The sequence below is a fragment of the Penicillium solitum genome (genome assembly GCF_028829755.1).
Source record: "Penicillium solitum strain IBT 25940 chromosome Unknown utg000009l_segment0_segment0, whole genome shotgun sequence".
NCBI lineage: Eukaryota > Fungi > Ascomycota > Eurotiomycetes > Eurotiales > Aspergillaceae > Penicillium > Penicillium solitum.
Genome location: NW_027072128.1, coordinates 127,251 through 142,280, shown reverse-complemented (window position 1 = coordinate 142,280; position 15,030 = coordinate 127,251). Strand labels below are relative to the sequence as shown.

Below are 15,030 nucleotides of genomic sequence, written 5' to 3'. Positions count from 1 at the left end.
TCACGCAGGGTACATCATTGACCCTGTGCTCACGGGTTTCAAGATACCCGCTTGTTCCAAATCCTCGATGAGATTGACCAGCATCAAATCACAGCCCCGGGCTGCGCCAAAGCTCATCGTAACCGGCATGAACTCCGTTTTGAGCGAGATTGTAGAGTAATAGGGGACCTCTCCAATAGGAACTACCAGATCCGGGGTCCCGGCCAAGATGGCGATCCGACCATCCTTGAAGCCCATTGGAGGCGGAGAAGGTGCACTGTAGATATGAGCCATAGATCATTTCATAGATCATGTTGTCTCTTCAAGGGGGTTTAACTCACTCAAAATAGGCATTCCGATACTGTGTCTGACCCTTGCTGTAAGGATACATATAGATACCCTCCGAGCAAGTCTGTTTGTCTGCCTTTCCGTATCCATCGGATTCCCACCAGTCTTTGAAGATCGTTTTGTTCTTGATAGCTTCGCCGTATGCGGTGTCACCACCATTATTCTGGCCCCAGGTCCATCGCGCTAAGGGACCTGGATTCACAAATGGCCGGCGACCATCGTGTTTTGCACCATAGTCTGCATAAAATGGCAAAGAAAGTGAGCGATATTGATCGACAGATACCAACACAGCATATGTCTAAAGGATATCAGTGTCTGAATATGTATTTCAACCTTGATGGGCACTCACTGTATTCAGCAAGTCTGTTATATTCGAGGGTGTCTCTGAAGGGTGGCTTTTCTCCCAGTGCGAAGCGATATCAATAAACTCCCTCTTCGTACCCAGGAAATACTCCACTTTCATAACAAATTCCTCAAGAATTGCACCGGATGCGGTGTTGGAGTTGGGGAAAGAAGAGTTCTGGTAGAACAACCTTTTCGGATACTCTCTATAGTTAGTGAAATTCTGGTACCACGCATGCATAACCTTTGACCAGGTTGCAGCATTGCGAGCAAAAACGCCCGCTGTATCGAGTTCGTGGCAAAGTGGAAGAACATTATCAAGAGATACAGCCCCAGTAGAAGGACGGTTGGCGAACAGTCCCTGCATTCCACCCGGGCTGCGCATAGAGCCACCCGTGTCACTTCCTACGGCAATGTCCAGCCAGTCGTAAGATGCGATACCGGCACCAGGTCCTGATGAAGAACCACCGGGGCTTTGATAGCCATCACCCTGAAACAAGGTTTAGTTGAATCACATCGATTCCAATGGTTGGACTTACTCGAGGGTTGAAAGGACAGTGGAAGTCGACCCAATCAGCTGTTGGATTGTCTCCATTTGCAAATTGCACAGTGCCCATTTTCCCTACAATGATAGCCCCCGCATCTATGAGTCTCTGGAGTGCGGGGCCCGTGGTGTTTCGCGGAGGATATAAATCGTAGAAGGCCCGATTGCCACCGCTAGTCCGTAGTCCTTTCAAATCAAAGATATCTTTCACTCCTAAACGTAGCTACATATTGTTAGTGAAATTTTGAATTATAGTGGACTTTATTGCTGAAAGTACCCCTGAAAGTGGCTTCGTTGATGTTGGCGTGTGGTATAACCTAGATGGTACAGCAACGCTCTTCGTCATAGCACCCTGGGATTGATTAGCAAAGTTTCCCGAAGACAGGTCACAATTTTATTCACCGATGAGGTTGCTGGCAAGGGCTTAAACCCTCCGACCCCATCGCTAAGAGTAGCTTCAGTGAATGCTAGCTGGTGATCGGAGTACAGGCGGAAGGCCTGATAGATCTCTCCAGTCCGCGGCGAGTAAAAGTAGGGCCCCTTTGGTATGTCATGGACCAGTTTGGCGGATGTAATATGTGCCCCAGCTTGATAGCCGGAAGAGGCCATCGCAAGTCTATTTCCAAGTCCACTGAGAGTTTTTTGAACAGAAGACTCGACTTGGCCACGACCATCTCCGTCGTAGACAAGGAGAACCGCTATCTTAGAGTCAACAGAAGTTTTTGGTAGAAACATTGATTCTATTAATCACCCACCTTCAAGAAATCCGGCCTGGAAAACATCATCGGTGGCCGAATACTTTGAAATAGTTTCTTTTACAATATTCGTGGTGAGAAGAGCTTCATCTGTCCGAATGACTGTCAGGGGAACGATTGTATCGAATGGAGTCGAATCAAAATCCGAGGTAACCACTTTCGAGACCGCATCACCACTATAGTAGTTGATACCATTGATCGTAAACAGTTTGCCATTATCGACACTTGCAGTGGCGGAGATAGTCGAGGCAGCCAAAAAGAGAAGAAGAGAGGCAGAGACCCGCCAAAGGCAGGAACTAAGACCATTAGGAGCCATGATGTGCATTTCTTGCAGAGATGTGGCAAAAGCAGACAGGAGCTTTAAATATGCCAGCCTAACTCACAATCGGATGCTTTCACGCATATCCGGCTGGGGACCTTCCGAGGGCATTGGAGTCATAGGTCTTATTAGCCCCAAGAACCCCAAATAGAGAGATAACGGACATAGCTTGCAGTAATTAGCCTTTCTTCTGTTAATATTTCATGCTAGATAATACGTCTTCTCCAACTTCTCTTGGCAATGGGTTTCGGGATTTCTCGGTGGATCTTAGGGGGAATTTGGAGAACCTTGGGAGATCTTGGCGTTTATTGAAGGCTTACCTTGGCTGTATATCAGTATAGAGCTTAATAGCCATTCGAATTGATTGAATATATAAGTAGTAGTATGCTCAGCTTGAATTAAATATGACAACTCCAACAACTGTTGGCGTGATGGTGAGTTCTGCTTTGATTGGCCCGCTTCACATAAGCCCTAACTAACCTGGTATAAAAGGAGGGGGCGCATTGCTTTCTTTTCTTTCTTTCCTCTCTTCCTTCTTGAACCAAAAGAGTTACATATAAAAATCACTCATAATGACATCTGCTGCAAGTGCAGTATACCTCGTGACAGGTGCAAACAGAGGCCTCGGTCTTGGACTGACCAAACACCTACTAGAACGTCCTGCCACCACCGTCGTGGCCTCGGTGCGCAGCCACGATACTGCCACAAGCCTTAGGTCAGACATTGAAGGTGTTGAGTTTGGCGAAAACAGTATCCTCCACATCATCGAATTAGACTTTTCAACTGCGATACCCCCCGAAAAGATCGCACAGGCCTTCGCCGCAACTGTCAGTACAGTGACGCACATCGATGTGCTTATCTGCAATGCTGGATTCGCGGCGCCCCTGACTCCCGCCCTAGTCACTTCGGCGGAAGACCTCCGTACCTCTTTTGAAGTCAACACCATCGCCCCACTTCTCGTGTTCCAGGCCTTCTGGCCACTTCTGCAGAGATCGGCTTCTACGCCCAAGGTTGTTGTCATATCTTCCTCCGTCGGTTCGATTGCTAGTCAGGAGCCTGTTCCTGGTGGAGCATATGGTCCAAGTAAAGCGGCCTCCAACTGGCTCACCAAGGCTCTTCATGTTGAAAATGAGGCACATGGATTGGTTGCGTTTGCTCTGCATCCTGGCTGGGTGCAGACGCGCGCGGGCGATTTCGCTGCGAAGGAGTGGGGGTATCCTGATGACCCACCAGTAACTGTTGAGGATAGTGTCAAGGGAATGCTTGGTGTTATTGATAGTGCTACAAGGGGAAATGTGTCGGGAAAGTTCATGTCGCAAACGGGAGATATTTTATCATGGTAGAGAGGGTATTTGAATGATTAGGTCTGCCTGAAGTCGCACGAGGGAACCTGAGCTGAGCAAAAATATCTGCCCATGTTTATGGTTAGGTTCACGTTTTATCTTATATCTCTGAATAGGCGGCTCTGGGGGGGGGGGGATCCTAATAATGACCTGTGTAGCTGTTGCCTGCCTGCCTCAGAAACACGATGATCTACCCGATTGGCAACAATTCGATAAATACTTGACGTATAAGAAGTTAAAATGGGGTGTGGTTCAAGAGCTACAGATGGACAATGGTATTGGACATGTGACCTTTTCTGCGGACACTGTGAAGCCTCTGGTAAAGGGAAAACTGTATAATTGATATGGAGCCATGAAAATAGATATATAGAATGTATGCATGTATGTATATCGTGGGTATTTCCATCTTTTAGGATAGTTTACCCCAAACTAAGGAGGACGGTGATATCATAGTTTGATCCATCTCCCCATCCACCGCTGGTTAAGTTCCTTCGCCTCATCCACCAAACCCAACTCCAACAGCAACTGAACCGACCCACGAACAGAAGAATGCAGCGAAGAACTAACCCAGGCTTGAGTTGGCGCAGTATGCTCTCCAATGAAAATCGTGTTATGCTCCGTCTGATGATAGGCCGGAATGTATAGTTCATGCTGTGCAACATCCGGCCGACACCAAGCGGTCGCAGTATGCTCATCCTGGAGCCAGCAAAGACGCTCATAGTCTCCCGTGTAAAGGTCACGCGCTTGTTCACCGTGCAGACTGACAATCGAATCCAGCACCGTCTGGACGTGTTCTTCGTCAGAGAAGCTCACAAACCGGTCGCTCCAATCGCCGCCTCGGTAGTGCATGATTAGACCTGGACGGGACTCGTTGAGTCCGTAGACTGGGTAGTAGAGTGCACCGACTGAGTTGCTTGATGGCTTGGAGTAGCCGCCGAAGATTGGTCGGTCGCCCTTTTCCCAGAATCGCTCGGAGAATAGTAGGGCTACTTTGCATGCGGACTTGAAGCGTAAACCTGCTTCGCTGATCGCGCGGTCTAGGACGGAGGAGAATTTGGGTAGATCCATGAAGCGGGTCATGGTAAATGGCGCTGCCATGATTGTATAGTCGTACTCTTTGGACTCGAAGGTGCGATTTGAGACATTGGGGTACCATGACAGTCGAGTGCGGGTGTGACCATCACTTCCCTTGAATGACTCCAGTTTCCGGATCTTTCGATTGAGAGTAAGCCTGTCACGGACGTGAGGAAGAAAGGCGTCGGACAGGCGATTGAATCCTCCATCGATACAGAGCCATTCTGTTTCGCCTAGACTATCCTTGCTTCCATCCAAGCCGAGATTGGAGTTATGATGTAGCTCATCCCAGAACACATCGTAGTCGGATGATGTCCAGATCTCGTCGGTGATGTTCTGGCTGGCTTTGAAGACATGTCGCATCATTGCCTGTTCACTCCAGTCATCGAGCCCCTGGTCCATCGCGGTCTTATGGGCTCTCCAGACATCCCTCTGAAGAGATTTGAGAGTCTTTTCGTCTTTCAGGATTTTGTTCATCTGGCTCTCAGTGTTGCTGTATTCGGCACTTGTCATTTCTGGGGGATCCTTCAGGCTTGGATCCTCCTCGATCTCAGCGCGTGTTGGGATTCTTCCATCTGGATGGCGGCGAGTCCCTTGAGCATACAACTCATTGGGACTGTGTTGGATCCAGGGGATGAAGTCTATCCTCCACTGCGAGTCATTCTTGTTCATGTTGTTCAATATCTTGGCCAGTTGAAAAGTTAACTGATGGTCAGAATACAGGAGTGTCTCATTATCGTCTTTGTAAGTGACAGAGTGCGGAAGTCGCATTGGTCCCATCTCAGCCCATTCTTTAGTGTCTGCAACATATTTCGTCCGGAATCTGCCACCAACGCGGTCGCTGGCTTCGATGATCTCCCAGTTGTGCACACCGACGCTATCCAGCATCAACCCCGTTGCAAGGCCGGAGATTCCACCTCCAACAATTGCGATTGAGGAGTTCTTTGGTGAATTTTTCGAAGAAACTCCTCCGTTACTTTCCACTTTGGCCTTGATTTTGGCCACTCCGTCGAACCATGCACCCTGCGCATCAAAGTCCTTCAGCAATGAGATGTTGGTGTCTGCTGTGGATCGTTTCTTCGACTTCTTCTGCAAGGAGACAGGGCCGCTTTTGCCCAAGACCCTTTGAGCCACATTTGGGCCGGCAGACCCATATATGTAAACACAATAGTGCGTTGGAGCCTCATCTGGAACCACCCAAGCTAGTCGCTGTGGAGGATGATCGTGAATTGAAAACTGTCCAATGATTTGTCCCTTTGTCGACGAATCCTCGCCGCCACAGGGCGCATAGACAGATTTGATCAGACTTGGCGGTTGATCATACCAATCGAGATGAATATTGGCCAGTTCACCACCTCGAACTGTCTCGGATGTTGTCACTTTGACCGTTTCTCGTTCGATGATCGCTCCGAGTCCAGACAAAGCCTGGGCGGCCAAAGTAGCCACTACAAGAGATGGCTTGCCGAGCATTGTGACTATGTTTGGGCTCAGTATTTGGCATGGCTTCTAGCTTTTATGTTCACAGACTCGTTAGCGCATCCCACACTTCGGTGGCCCTGGGGACCTTCCGCGGTGCCAAGAAAGGCACGAGAATGGGATCGACCGTATCCGCGGGAATTATTTGAGCATATTATGTTTATTTCCCTGAAAAAGTGGGAATATTCCCCGAATCTCACTTCTGAAGAGTACCGCGTGGAAGGGGACCTTGGGGTTGATCAGCAATTCCACAGATTTTGACCTCGACTGTGGCAGAGATCGGCCAAATCAAACGGATTTTGCAAGACAGACCCCGATGATTTGCGTACCATGACAAGGTGTCATTCTTCAAAGAAGCTAAGACACGCCTTGGAGGTATAAAGTAAAGCCAAAAACACAATATAAAAGCAAAATACTCCCACCCTCTAGGATCGGTAGACCTATAGCTTTGCTTCATCCAAACGTTGCGTGAGATCATTTCCAACCAATGAAGCGAAATCTGGATGTCTCTCTCTGGGGCGGTTGGTGGACGACAGCACATCTCCTCAAACCTGATGATCAAAGGTTCTTCGGGGCTGGTGGTTATGGGAGTGTCGGGTTGTTTCGGTGCGCGCGAGGTGGTAACTGACTGCCGCACCATTGGGATATAGCGCCGCTTGGCTGGTGACTCCGGGTCTAGGAAAATTGTCTGGAAGGTGATTTCTGGGCAAGTCTGATCGATCGACACAACGAGGACAAGGTTGACCTGGCCCATGGAGTTTGCCAGCCACCACGCTGCATCTGCCCTTAACTTTTGAAATGCATTCGACACTCCAATTTCCATCACAACGGTTGGCCACTTTTCATCACGTCCTACCAAATGTGGCTGAGGGACCCATGACCCGTCGGGCTCCTTTGAACAAGACCTGCCTCTGACACGTGCAGACCCTGTCAGGTCGATCGACCTCAGTAAACCCATCTCGTGTAGCGTAAGGCCTCGAAACACTCGAGGTCTGGGGTGCCTGAATCATCCGATATGTTTGAAAGTCTGAACTCAACAGTCAACATGAGATTTAATAAACTCGTTTTAGTAGGTTTCATATAAGCTTCTAGGTAGTCATGCTTACCTCATTATTAACAAGGGATTATATCTATACGACTAGAGATACTTATTCAATCAATTATCACGCTATAATAACCTCGAAAATCAGATAAATGGGTAATTTGCTGCTGGAAATCAGCCAAGACCAAAGTCCCAAATGTTATGCACGGCAATATAGGTGGGCCAGCGCCAGAATGAGGGCAATGGAAAATGAGGTTTGATTACTATTCTCGAATATGCTTGCATGATGTGAGCCGTGAGTTGCTATCTTGGGGTTCTCTTTCATCGTCTGCGTAAGTTGGGGATATCTCTCATTTACAACCAATTGAGCTAAGCAATCATACAGAGACACGTGCTTCTTGTTGTGATCTGGACTGTCAGTTGTTGCGACAATACACCAAAGACAGGGAGACAATACATGAAAGGCCCAGCATAAGTACAATAACTACATCTATATACATGGCCATGATCATCTTATTAACCGAGTTGTTGGGCTTGAAATAGAGCTGGTTGTTCCGCTCGCCGATTTACTGGCCGTTCTGCTTGGAGATTCTTCCTTGGACTCCTAGGACAACCCTGAACAATTGGAGGTATGGTGCTGCCTTCTACATTTTCTGCAGCCTGCTAGAAAGAGTCCAGGGCTTCCCAGCCACTGCAGCTGACAAAAGATGAATAAGCCGAGCCTGCCCTGCTTACGGCGGATTGATAATACCAACCATGCCGGCCTGGCAATGGCCAATCTGACCATAGTAGTACCAAATTGGATTCGTGTTATTGCGAGTAACCACAGTTCTCGGCGGGATATTGATAGGCTTTGTTGTAATGCTTACTGATTCCTTTGTAGTTGGGACAAAGCCACTAGGGTCACCGGGGTTACAAAGAAAGACCTGCGACACTGAATCACTCGGGTCAAAATGAACCTCGATCTTTTCTTCCGGGGAGACACAACGGCGAAGCTGTCTTCACCGGTAGTTTTAGTTGTCATACTGTTTCCATCTAGGCGTTAATGCAGAGAAATACCAAGAGGAACAAACCGACTTCTTCATTGCGATTGAGGATGTCCGTATTCGATAGTTTGAGAGTCGAAGAAATTCTTATATTTCTATAGAACTGTCTTCTTTTCCCTTCCCGGATATCTTTGACCTCATATAAACACAGAAGTAACCTTGTAACTATGCATAACCCTAATTTCCCATAATCTGCATCGGTTTAATATGCCAAAAGCTTAGGCACACCGGAATTGTATAGACCTTGACCTCGGGATATCTTCCAGTTCTGACTGTGGATTGACCACTAATATTTCCCCCCATTAACAATACATGGAGAATTGAAGTAGCCTTGATATTTGATGCGGCTGACCCGACGCTGATCAGGGTTTGACAGGCGCAGCAAAGTCGTATTACCTTTCTTTGACTTGAGGTAACTTGAAACACAAAAGCACAAAGCGAGATAGTTAGTTTAAGCTATTCCAATAGGAATCTTGTAAGATAACCCTTCAACTCTTTGACAGATATTCCCAATATCTGTGGCAAATTCAAAAATCACGCCCACAAAGACTTGGCCTGACGTAGCCCAATTGGTATGTCAACCGTGCAACAAAGCGCTGGGAGGTATTTATTGGGATGATTCCCTTGTTAGACCAGAGTAGTCAATCTCAGTCTTTCAATGGTTCGGCATATTTTATCTTGGCTCTGGGCCATTCCTGCCCTGGCCCATGTTCAAGTTCAGAGCATTCACCCTCAAGGCCACGATGAGATCACATATAGCTTCAATGTCCCCGATGATACTGCTAAGTCGGGCTCGGGCCCCATATACTTCCAGATGAATTCTACTCGCCAAGTACAGTGGTTTGCCTTGGGCCAAGGAATGCAAATGGCAGGTGCCAATATGTTTGTCGTGTACACGTCTGGCAACAATGTCACCGTTTCTCCGCGGTCGGGTGTCGGGGAAACTGAACCGTTGTATAACAGGGACGCCCAAATCACAATTCTGAATGGTAGTGGTGTGCACGATGGGGTCATCACTGCCAATGTCCGATGCGATACCTGCCTAAAATGGAATGGGGGAACAGCAAACGTGAACAGCTCCTCAAGTCCATGGATTTGGTCCATCAAATATGGAGAGTCCCTGAATTCGGTCAGTTTGTCTGAAGGTATTAGCCAACATGATGATCACGGTGCCATGACCATCAACCTGAAAAAAGCGACGGGCGGTAACTCAGTGAATCCCTTCGCCCAAATGGCCCGAGCGCCCATCTCATCCAGTGAAGAAGATCCGGGCCTTGTGGCCTTCCGAAGAACAGTCAAGAGGAAAAAGACGGCTCATGCTGTGCTCATGATTTTGGCTTTTGTGGTCATGTTCCCTTTCTTCGCGCTCGGACTTCATATTTTCCCATCGAAATGGACGGTGAACATTCATGGAACATTTCAACTCCTCACTTTGGCCGTGGTAATTGCAGGCTTTGGAGTTGGTATTTCTATGGCACGGCAGATTGAATTGATCGATTCTTACCATACCATCCTGGGGATGATTGTTGTACCATGCCTTGTTCTTTTCCAGCCTGCTATGGGGGTGTTGCAGCACCGATTCTTCCGGAAGACAGGTGGGAAAGGACCCTTTGCTTATATGCACCGTTGGTTTGGACGGTTGATGATAATTTTGGGTATCATCAATGTCGGGCTTGGGTTCAAGCTTGCGAACGCACCGCGTGGGGCGGTCATTGCAACTAGTGTTGTTGCTGGTATTATTGCAATGGTTTATATTGTGATTGTTAGTTGGATTGGAAGACCAAGGAGACACAATTTGTAAAGGGATGGAGATGAAGATGAAGAGGATAGCCTGAGTATACACTGAGTATGGGGTAAGAGATCGGAGGATTGACATTGGGAGAGCCTAAAATGTTCGGATTACTGCAGATCCATTTCCCCGATGACATCATCTCTTCCCCCCCCTGGTGTCTTCGTTTGGTTCTCTTCTTTTTGTTTTTCAAGTCAACTTGTCAACTTATTTGGATATTCTTCTTCCAATCCCTTTTCTTTCCTTAAATGACGTCGGCCCATTTTACGATCGGACCCTCACTTTTGTCTTTCATTTAAATCACATTGGTTTTGGCTCTTCGAGTTCTCTTGGATTTTGCGACAGCTGGCATACTCCTACCATCTTCCCCCCCGAACAGAACCAATTATGCCATTACATACAGTTGCACTAGGTGTGGCATTGACTCCCACTGTCCTTCACACTCTCATCAGTCATGTAAGTCCTTGTGGAATACCCTGACAGGGTTAGGATTATCTGGCTGATAGCGCATGATCTATATAGTACCTGCATCGCAAATCGCTACATAACAAACCCACCGTTCATGTTACCTATGATGAGGGTATCCAGATCGTTCGTCAATTCCTGTTCTATGCATCTAAACACCCCGTCGAAGACCTACAGGCATTCACCCGCCAATGGGCCCCAAGCCCACATTGGGTGAGAACCGAAACTATCACAATCCCCGACACATTTCTGTCCTCTGCTGCGGATGCTGTCACAAAGCAGCTGGGTCCCAAGGGCGTCATACGAGTGGGAGGAGAGAAATGGTGGCAATGGCGGGGGCCATCCGAAGAGCTGAAGGGGGAGTGGATTGAGATGCGGAACCATTATAATCAAACGGAGGGGGCTGGTGGGCATTGTAACCGCGTGATGCTATATATCCATGGTGGGGCCTATTTCTTCGGGAGTGTCGACACCCATCGATACATGATGCAGCGTCATGCCCGCAAACTGAAGGGACGTGTATTTGCGCCGGAGTATCGACTGTCACCGCAGTTCCCTTTCCCATGTGGCCTGCATGACTGCATGGCGGCTTACCTCTGGCTGCTTAATTCCTATGAACCCAAAGAAATCATTCTTGCTGGTGACTCTGCGGGTGGAGGCCTGGCTCTATCGATGCTGGTCATCATGAGAGACCAGGGTATTCCCTTACCAGCGGGCGCCATCTTGATCTCGCCCTGGGTTGATTTAACACACTCTTTCCCGAGTATTGTTGAGGACAACCCGGGTGATTATGTCCCTGCCTATGGCTTCCGTCATAAACCCTCACCTGCTTGGCCTCCTCCCAATGCTGATGATATCCTGGAAATGAAAAGATTGTCGCGCCAGCCAATAGTGAATACCGAGGATGTCAAAAAGGCTATTCCCCAACCAAACAGCACTGCTGAAGAGACCGCCATCCGTGGTTATACTGTCCATGAGAACGGCCCACCTCTAGCCGAACACGCCTACCCTGGCCTGCAGCAAGCCCCCAACCCTGCTAGTTTACATGCTGAACCCGATAACATTCACGTTGTTCTGGATGGGAAGACAGTCGAACTCAAGGACCAAATTCAGTTGTACACGACAAACCAACTCATGTCCCACCCTCTTGTTTCCCCAGTCCTCCAACCCTCCCTGGGTGGCTTGCCTCCTCTGCAAATATTGAGCGGCGGCGGCGAGACCCTTCGTGACGAGCAATTCTACATCGCCCACAAAGCAGCCAACCCAACAGCATACCCACCCAGTGACGCATATCTCGACGAGAATGATCCCACCCGGGAGACTTTGAACAAGTACGAACCAACTTATGTACAACTTCAGGTCTGGGACAACCTATGCCATGTCGCTCCCACTCTGAGCTTTACGCGACCAGCCAAGTACATGTTCCGTTCCATTTCCCAGTTTGGCTCTTGGGCGTTGGCGCGTGCTCAGAATGGCGAGGTCGAAATCGTGGATGATAGTGCTCTTTCGGCCGTTTCATCAAATAGCTCAGAAGATGAAGACGTCCCGGGGCCTCGAACCGCATTGAACAGTCCGCCTGATGCACCCGGGCCTTCCTCTGTCGGAAAGGCTGGGGATCCTCTTCCGGCGTTCCATCAATACATGATACGCCAACGAATCGATAAACGAGGACATGTCTTCCCGCTAGATCCCCCTTCTTCATACCCAGTGCTAGAGATACCCCCTGCCGAAGTCGGGGCAATCAACCCCTTGCTCATCCGAATGTGGTTGGACGCAAAAAAGGAATGGGACATCAGATTTGCGAAGGAGAAACTTCGGATTCAGAGCCGACGCTTGAAAGAGCTGGCGCACGGCTTCCAAGACTTTGATGGTGAATGTCCTCCCCCGAGCTCTTTGGCCGCCCGGCGAGCTGCTCCTGGCGTACTACCAAAACGGCATGCCAAGAAGAACTACGGCATGATGATGTGGAGCGGCTGGGGAAGCAGGCATGACGAACGCAGAATGGAAATGGAGAAGCGGGCTGAGGAATCGGGCAGACGTTCCACCCGTGTCAGCACTGATGCTGGGCAGGCTGGAGCATGGTCTAGCACTCCAGCGACACATCCCCAACCCCAAAAAGTCTCAGACAAAGACCTTACCGACACAAAGTCGCAGTCTAACGGCTACACGACAGTCAGCCCGGACAAAAGGGAACGGCCCAGAAACGGTGACTCTTCTATTGGACGTACGTCCACAGATCCCGAGACCTTCTCCCGACCCCTCTCGCAGAAAAGCGCTGGTCCAATCCTTATATTGCCCGAGGTGAACAACAACAAATTCACGGATGAGAATGCTAGCACAAGGGCTCTCTTTCATGCAGCAGGCTCTCTCCCGATGAAATCCGATCTTTCCTTAGCTCACAGCCGGTACCGGCCATCATCCGCTGCAGGATCAGCCGCTGGCCGAAGCGAGATGCTGTCGGACACTGCTAGTACCGTTGGCGGCGACAAGGACTCCGTTGCCTATATGAACATGGCACCCGATACCGCTAGCACCCGAGCTGTGCGGAGCGCGCGGGGTGTTATTGCCCCAATTATGGCTGGCGAGAATGGCCGTCGTTCTACAGATACTCTATCTGTGTTCTCCGCGGCTGGTCGGGACTCCATGTCACACCGTCCTGAAGTTCTGGACAGAGAGGGATTCAAAACCGCCGAGTAAGGCTTGTATAATTGCCATTTATGAACATATTCCACTATCTGTGTCATTTTGAACCATCGTTTCAAACCTTTACAATTTCTTTCTATGGTTTTTTGGCTCTTTTGTTGAAGCTCCACACAGTGAATTCCCATTTCATTTTGTTATTTTTGTGTTTTATTGCGTTGGATATACCCCATTTTGGCAGTCAACTGCGAGACCTCTGGCAGTCGACCATCATTTGTAGATGTAAGTAGTTCTGGAGAATGAATACAGACTATACTTCAAATGAGAAGAACCCCTGAATGCCGAGGAACATAAACAACCAGTAGCCAGCCACTGGATGATCCAAGTCTAATATAATAATACATAATGTTTATAACCCTACGTCTAGGTAAGAAGAGTTGACCCTTCAGTGCCAATCAAGACCAATCTTCCGAGCCACCTGCTCAGCAACACCAAGGAAAGCATCCCGCCTCGCACTGCGCTCAACACTCTCCTCCGCAACAACAGTCGGCATCCCACGATCAGCATCCTCGCACACTCGAGCATCAAGAGGGATGTCACCAAGGAAGTCCACTCCGAGCCGCTTGCACTCAGCCACGACACCGTGGTTATCACCGTGCGCGTGGTGGTGACTATCGCCATGCGAGAATATGCGAGTCTGAGTCCCGCACTGTGGACACGCGAAATATGCCATGTTGCGCACCATTCCGAGCACGGGCACTTCCATTCGCTGGAACATCCCGATGCCGCGCACGGCGTCGCGGAGGGCAATGTCCTGTGGCGTCGATACGATCACTGCCCCGTCGATGATGACTTCTTGATTGATTGTCAGTTGCACATCGCCGGTTCCGGGGGGTAGGTCGAGGATTAGGACGTCCAGTGGACCCCATGATACTGAGTGGAGGAGTTGGTGCATGGCTTTTGTTACCATTAGTCCGCGCCATGAGATTGGTGTTGTGTCCATAGGTAGTTCGCCTGTTGTACTGTCGGCTTGTGTTTGGGGGAGGAGGTAGCCCATTGACATCGATTTGAGGCCATAATTTGTTAGAGGGACGAGGCAGTTGTCTGGCAATGTTCATAAGCATATTGATTATAGCGGCAATGGCGATGAGCCTAGAAAAGGAGACCTACTTTCGTCGAGGCGAGGTTCGCCGGAGAGATTTAGGAGGGTAGGGATGGAAGGACCGAAGATATCAGTGTCAAGAATTCCAGTCTTGATACCACGGCGTGCAAATGATAGTGCGAGGTTGACTGGTAAGACCTTATTAGTGATTGTTCGTCGCACTTGAGTTCACAGGTCTTGCGCTGTCGCTACTGGTTTGAAACATATATAGGAACGAAGAATACCAACACACCTGCTATTGTAGACTTTCCAACTCCTCCTTTTGCTGAAGAGACTGCAACGACTTTCTTGACATCTCGAATCTTGCGCTTTTCGGGCAGCCCTCGGCGCGAACGGAAAGTTGGTGGAGTACCAGAGCGTGGAAGTCCCTAATCATAGTTAGTCAATGCAAATAAAAATAGCAACTTTAGCGATGAAAATGGTTCTTGGAATCAACCAGTGAGAGATGCAACCACCGGAGCTCCAAAATGTAGATCAATCACTAACCAAAGGATTGTCATGCTGAAGAGCTCGACAGGTGGAAAAAAGTCTTGTGCCCCTGGCAATGGCACCGGATGGAGAACACAACATCTTTATAGGCCAAAAGAGGCAGATGAGAAGGAAGAATGTAAGACCAAATAATCTGTGAGTAACAGAAGTAGTTCCAGAGGATGCAGCGCAAGATATCCACCGCGATACTGCCAATAAAAGAGCCGACCGCCTTTCG

At 48.9% G+C, this 15,030-nt stretch overlaps 8 protein-coding genes across 8 annotated transcripts; 4 read left to right on the top strand and 4 right to left on the bottom strand.

Annotated features, from left to right (window-relative positions):
* Positions 1–2,284, bottom strand: N7455_011173 (uncharacterized protein; the record flags this gene model as incomplete). Its single annotated transcript, XM_040959798.2, has 7 exons — positions 1–256; positions 321–625; positions 677–1,159; positions 1,209–1,436; positions 1,491–1,565; positions 1,616–1,911; positions 1,969–2,284. 7 exons carry the CDS (start codon positions 2,282–2,284, stop codon positions 1–3), a joined length of 1,959 nt encoding a protein of 652 aa, XP_040809765.2.
* A 575-nt stretch (positions 2,285–2,859) lies between these two features.
* N7455_011172 (SDR family oxidoreductase) lies at positions 2,860–3,630 on the top strand (the record flags this gene model as incomplete). Its single annotated transcript, XM_040959828.2, has 1 exon — positions 2,860–3,630. One exon carries the CDS (start codon positions 2,860–2,862, stop codon positions 3,628–3,630), a length of 771 nt encoding a protein of 256 aa, XP_040809759.2.
* Positions 3,631–3,775: 145 nt separating this feature from the next.
* On the top strand, positions 3,776–3,973 carry N7455_011171 (uncharacterized protein; the record flags this gene model as incomplete). Its single annotated transcript, XM_065606604.1, has 1 exon — positions 3,776–3,973. The coding sequence occupies one exon, from the start codon at positions 3,776–3,778 to the stop codon at positions 3,971–3,973; it is 198 nt and encodes a 65-aa protein (XP_065459770.1).
* Positions 3,974–4,077: 104 nt separating this feature from the next.
* Positions 4,078–6,174, bottom strand: N7455_011170 (flavin monoamine oxidase family protein; the record flags this gene model as incomplete). Its single annotated transcript, XM_040959841.2, has 1 exon — positions 4,078–6,174. One exon carries the CDS (start codon positions 6,172–6,174, stop codon positions 4,078–4,080), a length of 2,097 nt encoding a protein of 698 aa, XP_040809756.2.
* A 202-nt stretch (positions 6,175–6,376) lies between these two features.
* On the bottom strand, positions 6,377–7,138 carry N7455_011169 (uncharacterized protein; the record flags this gene model as incomplete). The annotated part of the gene is made up of 2 exons (XM_065606603.1): positions 6,377–6,548; positions 6,603–7,138. 2 exons carry the CDS (start codon positions 7,136–7,138, stop codon positions 6,377–6,379), a joined length of 708 nt encoding a protein of 235 aa, XP_065459769.1.
* Positions 7,139–8,926: 1,788 nt separating this feature from the next.
* Positions 8,927–10,069, top strand: N7455_011168 (cytochrome and DOMON domain-containing protein; the record flags this gene model as incomplete). Its single annotated transcript, XM_040959853.2, has 1 exon — positions 8,927–10,069. One exon carries the CDS (start codon positions 8,927–8,929, stop codon positions 10,067–10,069), a length of 1,143 nt encoding a protein of 380 aa, XP_040809738.2.
* A 375-nt stretch (positions 10,070–10,444) lies between these two features.
* N7455_011167 (uncharacterized protein) lies at positions 10,445–13,219 on the top strand (the record flags this gene model as incomplete). The annotated part of the gene is made up of 2 exons (XM_040959867.2): positions 10,445–10,513; positions 10,580–13,219. The coding sequence occupies 2 exons, from the start codon at positions 10,445–10,447 to the stop codon at positions 13,217–13,219; spliced, it is 2,709 nt and encodes a 902-aa protein (XP_040809772.2).
* A 388-nt stretch (positions 13,220–13,607) lies between these two features.
* N7455_011166 (Mrp/NBP35 family ATP-binding protein) lies at positions 13,608–14,894 on the bottom strand (the record flags this gene model as incomplete). The annotated part of the gene is made up of 4 exons (XM_040959788.2): positions 13,608–14,266; positions 14,333–14,452; positions 14,557–14,692; positions 14,811–14,894. The coding sequence occupies 4 exons, from the start codon at positions 14,892–14,894 to the stop codon at positions 13,608–13,610; spliced, it is 999 nt and encodes a 332-aa protein (XP_040809748.2).
* Between the last annotated feature and the right edge of the window lie 136 nt (positions 14,895–15,030).